At 37.2% G+C, this 15,562-nt stretch overlaps 1 protein-coding gene across 2 annotated transcripts; it reads right to left on the minus strand.

Annotated features, from left to right (window-relative positions):
* Window positions 1-1,158: 1,158 nt before the first annotated feature.
* Window positions 1,159-4,658, minus strand: vsx1 (visual system homeobox 1 homolog, chx10-like). 2 transcript variants are annotated; one of them, XM_034608553.1, is made up of 5 exons: window positions 4,241-4,658; window positions 3,615-3,690; window positions 3,011-3,134; window positions 2,368-2,548; window positions 1,159-1,698 (listed from the first exon to the last, which is right to left on the minus strand). In XM_034608553.1, exons 1-5 carry the CDS (start codon window positions 4,656-4,658, stop codon window positions 1,424-1,426), a joined length of 1,074 nt encoding a protein of 357 aa, XP_034464444.1. In that variant the 3' UTR covers window positions 1,159-1,423. The 2 variants fall into 2 exon arrangements, with proteins under 2 accessions (XP_034464444.1, XP_034464443.1); XM_034608552.1 differs by having other exon boundaries at window positions 2,353-2,548.
* Between the last annotated feature and the right edge of the window lie 10,904 nt (window positions 4,659-15,562).

Below are 15,562 nucleotides of genomic sequence, written 5' to 3' on the forward strand. Positions count from 1 at the left end.
AACATCTTTAATGTACCAGACCAGAGGGTTCATTTTCTATTTTGATGGAACAAACCTCAAAATAATCAGATTGTATACACTCTTATATATTAGATTACATATAAATAAAGGGATTTTTTTAGATCTAAATTCATATAATGGAAATTGTCAAAGGGGCGAATTTCATAAAACCTGACAAGTGTAATTTAAATGAGAAGGCTAGGTTACTAATATTTTCAATTTGATGAATAAGTGGGGTTTCATTAATCCTGATGAATTAAACCTGAATTCAAATATCCTGCAGTGTCTGTGTTGCTGATGAGAAATGACACAGATAAATATCCCACATCTCCAAAAATACTTTGTTTTATTCACCACGTGCTGAACCTGTACAGACACATAATAATAGACCAACTTTTTTAAATATTACATTTACATTACATTCATTCACAGAGCTGCAGTCAAACACCATCAGGAATAAAACATTAAATATTCTCGTTTTCAAAATCACAGATATAAAACATACGTTCAGGACAAAACGATGATAAAGACACAGACGGAGGCTTTTCATTTACATCGTCCAACAGAAAACACGAAACTCTCAGTCCGACATTCTCACCTGACGTTAGCGTTTCCTGGAGCACAGAGCTAACTGAGCTACTGTTTTCGGCTGCAGCTCATTTTCAAGCGTTATCAATAGCCTTTGCTCCATTGATAAAAAGTCGTAATAAAACATTCAAACTGTAAATACATTTATTTTTGTACATTAATTTCACTGGTTTCAAAAATGTCCAAGAGTGTTGTTAGCCCTCTTATTCCATTAAATACTAATTAGCATTTTGTCAACAATATACCACTTATATCACTGGTAAACATGTTAGCTTGTTAAATATTCATGCTAACAGTTTAGTATGCAAATGTTCTTAGTCACAAATTGAATTTCATTAGAAAGATAAGTATTATCTAAAGACTACTATTTTAGCATACTATTAGCATGCTAACATTTCCACATATAAGTAAATATGCTAAAATTGTACCCAATGCTAATATATTAGCATACTACCATTTATTGAATTAGTACTAGCCGCCTAACATTTCATTGTAAATAACCAATAAAAGTTTTATTAGAAGCTAAAAAAATATAGGTCAGCTAGTACTTTAGCATGCTAAAGTGGATTAGCATTCTAAAACACTAGCACTGAAATATTAGATCATATTTTCCACTTAATATTTAGGAAATAGCCACATGCTAACAGTTAAATCCAATAATTAAAATGCTACATGTTGACAGTTATTTAAAAATGAAAAAACAACTCTGACGTAACCGTGCTTAATTAAAAACTTTGCATAGTAACAAATTATGTCATGTCTGTTCAATGATTGGCTGTGCTCCACGAGCCAATCAAATCCCTGTGTCTCCAAAACAGAAACGTCAGATTGACCTTCAGCTGTGTTCGTCCGACTCGCCGCCGCTCTGTCGCCGTGGCGAGGGAACGCTCCTCCCTCCGTCCTCATGATGTTGTTTGGAGGAGCTGGACAGGTCGATTGCCACTTCCTCCTCCAGCTCCTCCTCTTCCTCCAACAGCTCCTCCCCCTGCTCCACCTCCCGGACCTCGCTGCCCCGTCGCTCTGCCGTGTTGAAGGAGTCTGAGCGAGTGGATTCAGACGCTGGAGGACTGGAACATTTTTTGGCCATTTCTAAAGATTTCTTGTGCATTCCTGAGAAAAGAGAGGCGGAGACAGACAGATTCAGTCCAGTCTGATCGACTCACAGCTTATTACCATGTGAAATTATGATGTAACATCTGTTTTGTCTTTACAACGTGACTTCATCGACAGCCATGGAAGTTTCCAGTGAAATTACATTTTATCTATCATGAATATATGAACAAATAAACAAGGATAAAACTGAATAGACACTCATTTTTCATTACAATTAAACAATTAAATAAACTGGGGGCCGATCAGGGGATGTTTGGACCCACAGCGTCTTGGTTACGGCCCTGATTCAACATCATGATGACCTCATGACCTTTATAAGTCACTTGTAAATAAATTCTAACTGTGTAAATTAAGGCTGAGACGTGAAATCAGAGAAATAAACTTTCCCTCACAATGAAACTTATCACCATGTAAAAGAATCTATTGATCATGTGAAGTTATCAACATGGAGATTGACGTTGACTGATGAAACTGTGAAGTGATGAAGTAAATCAAGTGATCTGATCCAGATGTTTTCTCATGTGACTGATGAATATAAATATAAAGAACTCAGCTGACTTCGGGTCACATGATGCAACATATCTGTAAACTGTACAGTGTGTGTGTGTGCGTGTATTGATGCGTGGTGTGGTGCGTGTGCGTGGCACTGACGTGCATGCGGCTCACCGAGCAGCCAGGGGGCGCAGGATCCCATCATGCCGTTCTTCGCGGAGTTGAGGATGGACTCGGGCAGCGGGATGGAATGTCTCACCATCGCCCCGTAGAGGCCGTACTCCGCCATGACGCTGCTGCGACCCCAACACTTCTCACGCTTCCGCCACTTTGCCCGACGGTTCTGAAACCAGACCTGAGAGAGAATAATATGGTATAGTTATAATATAATGTAATAAACAACTAAATGATAATGTTTCTTCAGGTTCACAGTGTTTTAAATAAATGTGTTTTCAACGGTTTGGATTTAAATTCTCACATTAATTATTAATTAAAAATAAAACAACGCATTAGTTTTATGTGGATGATTGGAATCGTTGCTTGTTGGTGATGACAGTGAGATGTGGTGAAAGCTTCCTGTTGAATCCTTATTTAAAGACCCTCAGAAGGTCCCGGACCCTCATGTTGAGAAACACTTCCTCCAAAGCATTGTTGGAATTTTCTTCTTCTTTTATATTTATTCTTATTGTTTTTGAATCAACAGATAAAAGTAAAACTTCAGTTTGTACAAAACCTCCTGAACGACCTTTGGCAGCTGTTTGAGAGTCAGCTGCTGATAGCTGCTGATTCTTGATGAGTTGCTGGCCGCGCGTCTCACCTGTATCCTGTCCTCAGGCAGCTCTGTCTTCATGGCGAGCATCTCTCGGGCGTAAACATCTGGATAATGAGCCTCGTGAAAAGCTTTCTCCAGCTCCTCCAGCTGGTGGGAGGTGAACACCGTCCTGCACAGAAAAGACATCTTCATCATCAAGATTTCATTTAGTTTCATATGATAAAACCAATATCATTTCATCATCTGATTTATTTCATCTAATTCTTTTTTTCATATTCAGATCAATCCACATGAAAAACACAAACACACAGCAGCTGCATAAACAAATAAAATGGTAAATCTTTATCTTATATCTATAATTGTAATAATTGTTGTTTTTTTTTGTTTAATTTCAGTCTTATTCCTGTTGATACTCTAAAAAAGAATAAAACATTTATTCTAATATAATATAATCAATTTATTCTGATTGATTAAGAAAATATCAAAATAAATGAAATTAATGAAACATTTACATATTTAAACAAACATTATTAAACAAATATTCGAAAACGGAAATCTGTCCATTAATTAAATAAAAGATGTGCAACATGAATAAATACAATACTAATGTGATAATTACAGATGTTCCTGATGATTGATTGAAACTCACCGGTGTCTCCTCTTCTTCCTCTTCTGAGAGTTTCCTGAAGACTTGGGGTCGTTTCTGTCTGAGAGACACTCTTCATCTGCAGCGGTGACAAACACCATCAGTTTATCATCTTCATCACATCCACAGCAACCACTAACGCTCAATTATCAAATAAAGGAAAAACTAAAACTCAGTTCTTCGTTCAGATGCGTCTTAAAATGTTATTGTTCAAACTAATATTATTATTATCAATAATTAATAATAATAATAATAATAGATTTGAAATTAAAAACTGACTGAAAACAAACAAATGTTTTTTTCTTATTTTGAAGTTTTCAGTGGAATCCGAGTGGAGCCGAGGAAACTGAGCCTCAAATAAAACTAAATCTATAGTTGTGTATATATATATATATATATAATATATAGTTTTTATATAGATAAACGAAATAAATAAGAAATCATATGAAAAGCTTTTAAAAACCTGAGTCAATCCGAACTTTCGTTAAAAACAACGACAATAAAAAAGATGAACGTTTGTTTAATAAAACAAATTAAAACGTTAAACGAAGACTAAATAAAGATTAAAATCAGAAGTGGTTCGAATCAATGACAGAAAAGCTCCGGACTCGAGCCGAGCCGAGCCGTACCGGAGTAGTTGTCCCTCTGGGCCTCCAGGCTGTGCAGGTAGTGGCTCTCGGTCCGGGCCTGCAGCAGCGGCAGGTGGCCGGGCAGGAAGCACGGAGCCCCGGGGGGCTGCTGCGCCGCCAGGCTGCACAGGAAGCCCAGGCCGAGCGGCAGAGATCCTCCCGGGAACGAGAAGCCTCCGAGGCCGCCGCCGGCTCCGTGCGGCTCGGCCCCGGGCCCGGAGCACACCGCCGACAGGCCCGGGGCTCCTCCGGGCTGCGGCCGGGCCTGCAGGTCCGACTCCAGGCCCAGGAGGTCGGTGATGGCGAAGCCTTTCGACCGGAACCCGGGAGCGTGCAGGCGGGACTTATCGATCCCGAAGCCCGGAGACAACATCTTCACTTTGGGCTTCTCTTCTCCGACCTCGTCCCGGGTCGTCATGGTGACAGGTGTGAGGGAAGCTGAGGATGGGACAGGCCGGGGGGGGGGGGCTCCATTTATCCCGTTCCAGAGTCCCGGGATCAGAGCAGCAGCCAATCAGAGGACAGATCTGATGGGGGGGGGGGGGCGTTAGAGGATTAATTGCCTCCAAATTCACTTCAATCCGATCAGGATTTATTCTGTGAGGGGGGGGGGGGGGGGGGGGTGCATCAGCTGCTGCATCACCCGATAATCAATAATCAATCAGCTCGCTCCATCTTTAAATCCAACATCTTCTCTCCTGTTTATACAATAACATTCATAGAAAGAACATTTAAATTGAATATTTTTAATTAAGTAAGAACTGTCAAAAATATTTTATCTGATTTCTATTATTTATTCGTTTTGTTCCTTTACGAAATCATTTTTATTAATAATACAAATAAAATTCAAAAATAGCAAATAAAATGAAAACATGGAATCGTATTATTAATCGTATATATTAACACATGTAGATCAGTCACATCGATTAGTTTGTATCTCTTGTGTCACATGTAAGTGTCTCATCATTTATTTATTCATGTGTCTTTGTATTGGCAGGTGTCATCACGTGTACAGAAATATGAAGTCAAACATATTATTATTATCAGAAATAAATATGAGGAAGGATGAAAATAAAAGAAGAAACAAAATGAAACTTTAATAAAACCTGCTGTCTAATGTCTGATATTGGTGATTGATCGACAAATAAAGGACTTTATTTATTAATGTTGTCATTAATCATAATATAATAATAACAAATCTGTTTATTGGAGGTTTTTATTTGAATTCTCAGATTTGTATCTCTTGAACTCATGAATAAAAACATGTAACGTGATGATAATATTATAAAAACATTAGTTTCGGCTCATTTTAATGATTTTTAATCTTTAATCTTTATTCGATTTAAATTCAGTCAAACAGTAAAAACACAGATTATATTGACTTTAATTATCGGTGATAAGCTGATTCCTCTCATTGCTTTTTAAAAACCATTTTTACCTTCTTACAAACACACACACACACACACACACACACACACACACACACACACACACACACACACACACACACACACACACACACACACACACACACGCTGCCTGCCAGCCTGCAGGCAATCCCGAGGGATTAAACACCAACTTGGCCCTAATTTCAAACTGACTTCCATGAGCTTCATTTTGTGAAACAGCTGATTTGTTAGTGTGAAAGTGTGTGTTCACTCTACACGTATGACATAAAACATATAACATATAACATACATGATCCTCTGAAACAAGCTTCAGATGAAAGTTTTGAATTAAAGTTGAATAATCACTGACTGTATTTTATCTGCTATTTTATTCACTGATGTTTTCACTGACGTCATCGAACCTCATTACATTTTTATCTACATGTTCTAATTTCAAATAAAAGGAAATAAAGTTTATTGATCCGGAGAAATCTTCTTGTTACTGCAGCAGACAGGAAGTCGTCAAAATATATAAAATACGATGAAATATAAAATATAAAGAGATATGTACACAATATACATATATCTTCATCACAATATTGATTCATTACTGAGACTTACTGTAAAAGAAAAAGAAAAACTGAATCTGTTCAAACAAGTGTTTTTCTTTTTTAATATAAAAACACGTTTCATACAAAAACGTTACACACGAGGGCTTATTATCATTTTTGTGAGTAATGTGATTATAGTTTTAATAATGTGTCATTGTTTGATATATTAATGATTCAAGTTTATTATACGTTACAAAAGGCTGCACATTCATAATTTCTAAATATAAAAAAACAACACAGACACGCACACAGACTCATAAAAAAAGGATGACGCAGTTTCATTTGTTATAGATTATAAAGGTTTTCACAAAATCAGAACATCGGTTTGACTCAAGTTAAAGCTTAAAATAAGGTGCTGAGGTTGGATTAAAGTGTGTGTGTGTGTGTGTGTGTGTGTGTGTGTGTGTGTGTGTGTGTGTGTGTGTGTGTGTGTGTGAGAAACGTATGTTCATGTGTGGATTACCATGATATGAAGATTGATTGATTATGTGCGTTTGAATAATCTTCAGATTAAAGTCTTTTGTTCCTTTGATCCTCGAGCAGTTGATCTTCATCATCTTCATCATTTTATTTCTGTCAGTGTGCGTGATGATGTGATGAAGGACAGTAATCATAATCATCTTCATCTTCATCTTCATCTTCATCTTCACATTATTCAGCTTCTTTTCTCTCACAAAGTGAAAAGGTTCTGTCTGGTGTTGGTTGTCATGACGACTGTTGTTCTCTGGTGAGTAAAGAATAGAATACACATGGATGCTGCGTTCACGGACACTGAGTGACTTCACTTCACTTTTCTGTTTCTTCTGAAAACCTCGATGGCTTTTTTGGTTATTTGGGCGTTCAGGGGAGGGGCCCCACATTCAGGGGCCCCACATTCAGGGGCCCCACATTCAGGGGCCCCACATTCAGGGGCCCCTCCGTGAAAAGAGGGGGCGGAACTCCGAAAAGATTCATCAGGAAATAAGAGACGTTTGACATCAGGACAAACTCAGTTTGACTGTTGGAGGATAAACTGCTGTTTTCAGTCTGATCTGTTTCATACGTGTTGTTTCTAATTCTTCTTCACCTTTAATTACTATTTAATTATCTGATTGTTTCAGAAAAACGCTGCTCGCTCACTTTGAATGACATCACTGGTCACCAAACTGCATTGTGGGTCCGTTGCTCACGTTGTGTGCAACTTTTCATACGGTAGCAGAGTCAACAGCCAATCAGATCACGTTAATGTGAAAGAGGTGGAGTCAGCTGATGTGTGTTCTTCGTGTTGGGGATCTTATTTCCTGTTCTCTTCTCTTTAGCATCAACACCTAGCATGGTATGTTAGCATCAACACCTAGCATGGTATGTTAGCATCAACACCTAGCATGGTATGTTAGCATCAACACCTAGCATGGTATGTTAGCATCAACACCTAGCATGGTATGTTAGCATGAAACCCGCTGTGTCCTCAACAACAAGATTCAAGATTCAAGAGTTTATTGTCATATGCACAACAATTACATTAAGCAGTCGCTGGCAATGAAATGCTTGGGTCACAGGCTCTCTTATTGCAATGCTCAGAATATTACACAAGCAAAGAAAAAATCTAATAAAATAAATATAGAATAGAATATCAAAAAAAATAAAAAAATAAAATAAAATAAAATAAATATATTTATATATATATAAACCCCGAGGAACCTGAAGCTGCTGACTCGCTCCACCGTAGTCCCGTTGATGGAGAGGGGGCGTGTTCTACTCCTTGTCTCTTCCTGTAGTCCACGATCAGCTCCGGAGGTTGTTGTCCTGGCACCAAGATGTCAGGGCTCTGACCTCCTCTCTGTAGGCCTTCTCATCGTCGCCGGTGATCAGGCCGATGACGGTCGTGTCATCAGCAAACTTAACGATGGTGTTGGAGCTGTGGGCGGCCACGCAGTGATGCGTGAACAGGGAGGACAGGAGAGGACTGAGCACACAGCCCTGGGGGGCACGGTGTTAGAGTCAGGGTGGAGGATGTGGTGCTGCCTATCCGCACCGCCTGTGGTCTGCCCGTCAGGAAGTTCAGGATCCACTCACGGAGGGCGATGTTGAGCCCAAGGTCTCTGAGCTTGGTGACGAGCTTCAGAGGCACGATGGTGTTGAATGCTGAACTGTAGTCAATGAACATATATGTCCCTCAGGTCCAGGTGGGAGAGGGCAGTGTGACGGGTGAGGGAGATGGCATCTGCAGTCGACCTATCTGGCCTGTAGGCAAACTGAAGAGGGTCCAGAGAGTGAGGGAGGGAGGAGGTGATGAAGGGTTGACGAGCCGCTCAAAACACTTCATTCACTCACAAACTGTGAGTATTGTTGTCAGGACGACCGCACCAGCACCAAGCATCAAGCATCAGGCCTCAGCCATGCCCACCATCAGTAGTATACATCTTTATTCAATTTGATTCAATTTATTTTATTGTGAGATGTGAAAGTTCGCTCCTGGAAACTTTTACTTTCGTCTCTCGACTTCTTCAGGAAACAAAGGAAATGAGCAGAAAAATCCCGTCAGTGAACTTTGAATGAAGAATAAAGTTTTTCTAGAAACTATTTTATAAACACGTGGAGTATATATTTATGTATATATATATTTATTTATGTATGATACAAGACGTTTCATACTTATATTTATTTCTATTTAAGTATTTCATTCTGTGAGGATGTCAGCAGCAGCAGTGTGACATCACTTCCTGTTGATTTAATGTAATAAAACATAAAGATGTTTTTATAAGTAGAGTCTTCAGTCTGAGTTAAAGCGTCGTGGTCATGGACTCAGTGTGAATCAGTTTCTGCTGTGTGAGGTCAGTCTGGGTTAATGACACCAATTAAAGCAGCAGCAGTAACGAGGTGAATAAACGAGCTGCAGCGGGTCGAGCGCATGTAAGCGATAGCAGTAATTCAGGCGGCAGACGCTCGCAGCTCCCCGGGGTTTTTGTTGTTCATTGTTTTCTCTGCTCTATTGTTTACCGCCATCAACGGCAACAATAGTCTGGCCACGCGTCCGCGCCCCTCCCACCCCCCCACCCCCAACCCCACCCCACCCCTTGGCCCACTAATTATTCATAAATGCACATTTATGCAAATGTCGTAGATAGATTAACCTAATTCACTGATGTAAACAACTGGTGGATTAAACTTTTTAAATTAGAGTCTGTGTCTGGAAGTCTGGACCATATACTCTTACACCCCCCCTCACACCCCCAACTCATTTACATCCAGTAATCTGAAAGTGCACGAGGCTGTGCACGCCAGACAAACAAGCAGAGAAAGCTACAGTCTGTCTGCTGCCATTAGCACTAATGGCTAATGATTAAAAAATGTAATACTGTACAGAGACGGTGTCTGGTCCGTTTCCTCAACCTGCCGCCACCGGGCCATCAGGCGTGATGCCGCCATCGACACATGATGCCAGCGCGTGCCGCTTCACTCCGTAAGCTACATGCAATATGCTAATTTAACAGCTTGACCTTATTGACGATTAGACGTCAGAGAACGACTTTGTTTTCTTAATTTAATTTAATGAGTCCTGCAAGGTGGACCTTCAGGAACTGTGCGTTTAACTTTCTCGTCACATTCACAGTTTCTTGTGACAGATGACGACACTTTCCCGAAACCTTCGACCTTTACCCCGACCCTGAAGCCCCCCCTTTCCCTCTCTCTGACCCTGATCCTGACCTTCAGCTGCCGCCGCCCACTCACAGGGCACTGCTGCCGAGTGGATTTGTAAAGAGGAGCTGGTGACGGAGAGAAGGAGGAAAACTTTAAAGACACATGACTCATCATGTTTGACCTGTTGTTACTGTGAAACTGAACAAATAAAGTTGATTTCATTACAAACTGAAGAAAAAAATGTTATTAATGAATTAGAAGTTTCTGCTCAAAGTTCAAAAACCAAGTGAGAGCCAGTGAGATTTCATCTTCATCGTCTTCATCACTCAGCAGGGTTAGTGTGTGTATGTGTGTGCGTTAATCTGTTAATCTGAAGGTGCAGCTCATTACTGAAATCCTCTGACGAGTGAGAGCTCACAGACAGAGAGTGTGTGTGTGTGTGTGTGTGTCTCTATGTGTGTGTGTGTGTGTGTGTGTGTGTGTGTGTGTGTGTGTGTGTGTTGCTGATGCCTCAGTTTGGAGAAAATCAGATCATCCTCAGACGAAGGTTTATCTGCACTTTCCTACTCTTCTTGTTTTCCCAGCATGCAGCAGCAGAGATCTGTAAAAATTTTAATTATCAGCCAAAATGTTTTTACCGTCCATTGAGACTCACAAGTCTGTACGATATCAACTGGGTTTTATTCACAATACAAAGTACAAGTACCTCACTACCCACAATCCTCAGGTGCTGTACTGGCGTCTCTGATTGGTGGAGCTCGCTGTTACTACGGAAATGTTTATCACAACAATGAAAATCATGTTGGCTACGATCAGATGGTTCAGTGTTAGCACACAACACACAATATGAAACACTATATACAAACATCCAAGACACAAACTACAATATATCACAACACTATATTAAAAACAAAGTTTGATTAAAAAAGAAGCAGGAAGTCATTGGAAAGGATCATTCACAATGGATTATGGGATTTGTAGTTCCTTCATTCTTAAAACAATGTGGTTCACAGTGTAGTCTCGTAGCGGGTTCCAGGACCAAAAGGAGAAAGTGTATAAGAAATTTACGAGGAGACGTAAAAGTTCTCGCTGTTACGATCAGAGGTTTTTATTTTTATTTTCAGTCGATTGTTTATAAAGACCACACTGAGAGAAAAACGGCTTCTACGACAGAAGGCGGAGCCTTTAACCTCGTGTCCTCGAGGTTATGATGTGAGAAGTTGCATCCACCTCGTGGTTAAGGGCGGGAAACAGAGAGCAGGAAGTACAATAAAGATGAAGACAAGCGACTGAAGTTATAATTAAACATGAACTTCATGACATTTACTGAAAACAATCTGCATTTCCAGTCTTTGATGTTTATTTACGAAAATGATGGAAACATTTGATGGCAGCATTAATGTGAGCGTAACTCATCAAGTGACACAGAAATTTGACTCTTTATTTTGGGGGATTTAAATTTGATTATTGTTAATAAAAATTAAAAACTGAACAGAAGCTGAAACACAGTGAATTAAAGATTAAGGTTACATTAGCATAGCCTTAGCTGAGGAGCTGATGTTTGAGATTAAACTTGTTCCTCGTTAGAGAAACACTTCTTGTTTACACGCAAGAGAAGAAACGAAACGAAGTCGGATTTACACAACTGAGTGTTTCCTCGAATGTGATTGAACAAAAGTGATCAATGACCCATCGATCTGTGTGTGTGTGTGTGTGTGTGTGTGTGTGTGTGTGTGGGGGGGGGGGGGGGGGGGGTGGGGGGGGGGGTGGGGGGGGGGGGGGGGGGGGGGGGGGGTGGGGGGGGGGGGTGTGTGTGGGGGGGGGGGTGGTCACACTCCCTGTCACTAACACACAAATTAAGCAAATTGCAGCAGAAAGAGAAAAACAATCATGGAGTACTGAGCTCAGATCAGACAGTTTCTCCTTCATCTCTTCATATTCGCTGCTTATCTCATTGTAGCCTCCAATCCAAGTTAGCAGGGATTATCTGGGCATTAAGAGCAGGATAACCGCAGCTTGAAGCAGTTAATCTAGCAGCATGTTAATGAGTCTTGTAGTGGATTGCTAAATTAAAAGCAAATATCAACAGTCATTTGGCTAAAGGAGCGCAGTGAGCGCCTGGCCTCAATAATGGTGCATTAAGTGATTTGAGTCGTTGCAGTAATCATGTAATGTGAGTGAAAAACAATAAAATTAACAGATTCTCAGGAAATGAAGCTCTGAGCGTCAGAGTCTGAAAATAACACGAGAAAAAAATCTGACGTTTAGTATTTAATGATTTTATTTTGGTGAGTGGAGTCACTTCCTGATACTGAAGGTCCACAAGGTGTCTGTTTGTCTTTTTTGAACCAGAATCTGTGTGTGTGTGTGTGTGTGTGTGTGTGTGTGTGTGTGTGTGTGTGTGTGTGTGTGTGTGTGTGTGTGTGTGTGTGTGTGTGTCGACCTTTGACCTGCGGCTGATATAAAATGATGTCAAAAGTTTAGCTTTGATTTGATTAAGTTTGTGTTGAATAAGCTTTAGAGTCACTTTAATCGAGAAGCAGCAGATTGACTGAAGGGTTTAACTTTTCACTGCTGAGATATTAAAGGTCAGGAGGCTGTAAAACAATATGTAATCTAACAAAGTAATCTAACATGTAATCTAACAGAGTAATCTAACTATGTCATCTAACTATGTAATCTAACTATGTAATCTAACTATGTAATCTAACTATGTCATCTAACTAAGTAATCTAACAGAGTAATCTAACAGAGTAATCTAACTATGTCATCTAACTAAGTAATCTAACTATGTAATCTAACAGAGTAATCTAACTATGTAATCTAACAGAGTAATCTAACTATGTCATCTAACAAAGTAATCTAACAAAGTAATCTAACTATGTAATCTAACTATGTCATCTAACTATGTAATCTAACTATGTCATCTAACAAAGTAATCTAACAAAGTAATCTAACTATGTAATCTAACTATGTAATCTAACTATGTAATCTAACTATGTCATCTAACTATGTAATCTAACTATGTAATCTAACTATGTAATCTAACTATGTCATCTAACTATGTAATCTAACTATGTAATCTAACTATGTCATCTAACTAAGTAATCTAACAGAGTAATCTAACAGAGTAATCTAACTATGTCATCTAACTAAGTAATCTAACTATGTAATCTAACAGAGTAATCTAACTATGTCATCTAACAAAGTAATCTAACAGAGTAATCTAACTATGTAATCTAACTATGTCATCTAACTATGTCATCTAACAGAGTAATCTAACTATGTAATCTAACAGAGTAATCTAACTATGTCATCTAACAAAGTAATCTAACTATGTAATCTAACAAAGTAATCTAACTATGTAATCTAACAAAGTAATCTAACTATGTAATCTAACTATGTCATCTAACAGAGTAATCTAACTATGTCATCTAACAGAGTAATCTAACTATGTAATCTAACTATGTCATCTAACAAAGTAATCTAACAAAGTAATCTAACAAAGTAATCTAACAAAGTAATCTAACAAAGTAATCTAACTATGTAATCTAACTATGTAATCTAACTATGTCATCTAACAGAGTAATCTAACAAAGTAATCTAACAAAGTAATCTAACAAAGTAATCTAACAAAGTAATCTAACTATGTAATCTAACAAAGTAATCTAACTATGTAATCTAACTATGTCATCTAACAAAGTAATCTAACAAAGTAATCTAACAAAGTAATCTAACTATGTAATCTAACTATGTCATCTAACAAAGTAATCTAACAAAGTAATCTAACAAAGTAATCTAACAAAGTAATCTAACTATGTAATCTAACAAAGTAATCTAACTATGTAATCTAACTATGTAATCTAACTATGTCATCTAACAGAGTAATCTAACAAAGTAATCTAACAAAGTAATCTAACAAAGTAATCTAACAAAGTAATCTAACTATGTAATCTAACAAAGTAATCTAACAGAGTAATCTAACTATGTAATCTAACAGAGTAATCTAACAAAGTAATCTAACTATGTAATCTAACTATGTCATCTAACAAAGTAATCTAACTATGTAATCTAACAAAGTAATCTAACTATGTAATCTAACAAAGTAATCTAACTATGTAATCTAACTATGTCATCTAACAGAGTAATCTAACTATGTAATCTAACTATGTCATCTAACAAAGTAATCTAACAAAGTAATCTAACAAAGTAATCTAACTATGTAATCTAACAAAGTAATCTAACTATGTAATCTAACTATGTCATCTAACAGAGTAATCTAACTATGTAATCTAACTATGTCATCTAACAAAGTAATCTAACAAAGTAATCTAACAAAGTAATCTAACAAAGTAATCTAACTATGTCATCTAACAGAGTAATCTAACTATGTCATCTAACAGAGTAATCTAACTATGTAATCTAACTATGTCATCTAACAGAGTAATCTAACAAAGTAATCTAACAAAGTAATCTAACAAAGTAATCTAACAAAGTAATCTAACTATGTAATCTAACAAAGTAATCTAACTATGTAATCTAACTATGTCATCTAACAGAGTAATCTAACTATGTAATCTAACTATGTCATCTAACAAAGTAATCTAACAAAGTAATCTAACAAAGTAATCTAACTATGTAATCTAACTATGTCATCTAACTATGTCATCTAACAAAGTAATCTAACTATGTAATCTAACAAAGTAATCTAACTATGTAATCTAACAAAGTAATCTAACAAAGTAATCTAACAAAGTAATCTAACTATGTAATCTAACAAAGTAATCTAACTATGTAATCTAACTATGTCATCTAACAGAGTAATCTAACTATGTAATCTAACTATGTCATCTAACAAAGTAATCTAACAAAGTAATCTAACAAAGTAATCTAACTATGTAATCTAACTATGTAATCTAACTATGTAATCTAACTATGTAATCTAACAAAGTAATCTAACTATGTAATCTAACAAAGTAATCTAACAAAGTAATCTAACTGACTAATCTAACTATGTAATCTAACTATGTCATCTAACAAAGTAATCTAACAAAGTAATCTAACTATGTAATCTAACTATGTCATCTAACAGAGTAATCTAACTATGTAATCTAACTATGTCATCTAACAAAGTAATCTAACAAAGTAATCTAACAAAGTAATCTAACTATGTCATCTAACTATGTCATCTAACAAAGTAATCTAACTATGTCATCTAACTATGTCATCTAACAAAGTAATCTAACTATGTAATCTAACTATGTAATCTAACAAAGTAATCTAACTATGTCATCTAACTATGTAATCTAACAAAGTAATCTAACTATGTCATCTAAAAAAGTAATCCAACAAAGTAATCTAACAAAGTAATCTAACAAAGTAATCTAACTATGTAATCTAACAAAGTAATCTAACTATGTAATCTAACTATGTAATCTAACAAAGTAATCTAACAAAGTAATCTAACAAAGTAATCTAACTATGTAATCTAACAAAGTAATCTAACTATGTAATCTAACTATGTCATCTAACTATGTAATCTAACAAAGTAATCTAACTATGTCATCTAAAAAAGTAATCCACAAAGTAATCTAACAAAGTAATCTAACAAAGTAATCTAACTATGTAATCTAACAAAGTAATCTAACTATGTAATCTAACTATGTAATCTAACAAAGTAATCTAACAAAGTAATCTAACTA

This window comes from Hippoglossus hippoglossus, chromosome 15 (genome assembly GCF_009819705.1).
Source record: "Hippoglossus hippoglossus isolate fHipHip1 chromosome 15, fHipHip1.pri, whole genome shotgun sequence".
Classification (NCBI taxonomy): domain Eukaryota; kingdom Metazoa; phylum Chordata; class Actinopteri; order Pleuronectiformes; family Pleuronectidae; genus Hippoglossus; species Hippoglossus hippoglossus.

Excerpts from the sequence above, each read along its gene's own strand:
- vsx1 (XM_034608552.1), bottom strand. The coding sequence starts at position 4,658 with ATGACGACCCGGGACGAGGTCGGAGAAGAGAAGCCCAAAGTGAAGATG. Across the intron at positions 3,691-4,240 it reads CCAGAGGGACAACTACTCCG|ATGAAGAGTGTCTCTCAGAC; the intron begins GTACGGCTCGGC and ends TCACCGCTGCAG. Across the intron at positions 1,699-2,352 it reads GCTCGGTGAGCCGCATGCAC|GAATGCACAAGAAATCTTTA; the intron begins GTCAGTGCCACG and ends CTCTTTTCTCAG.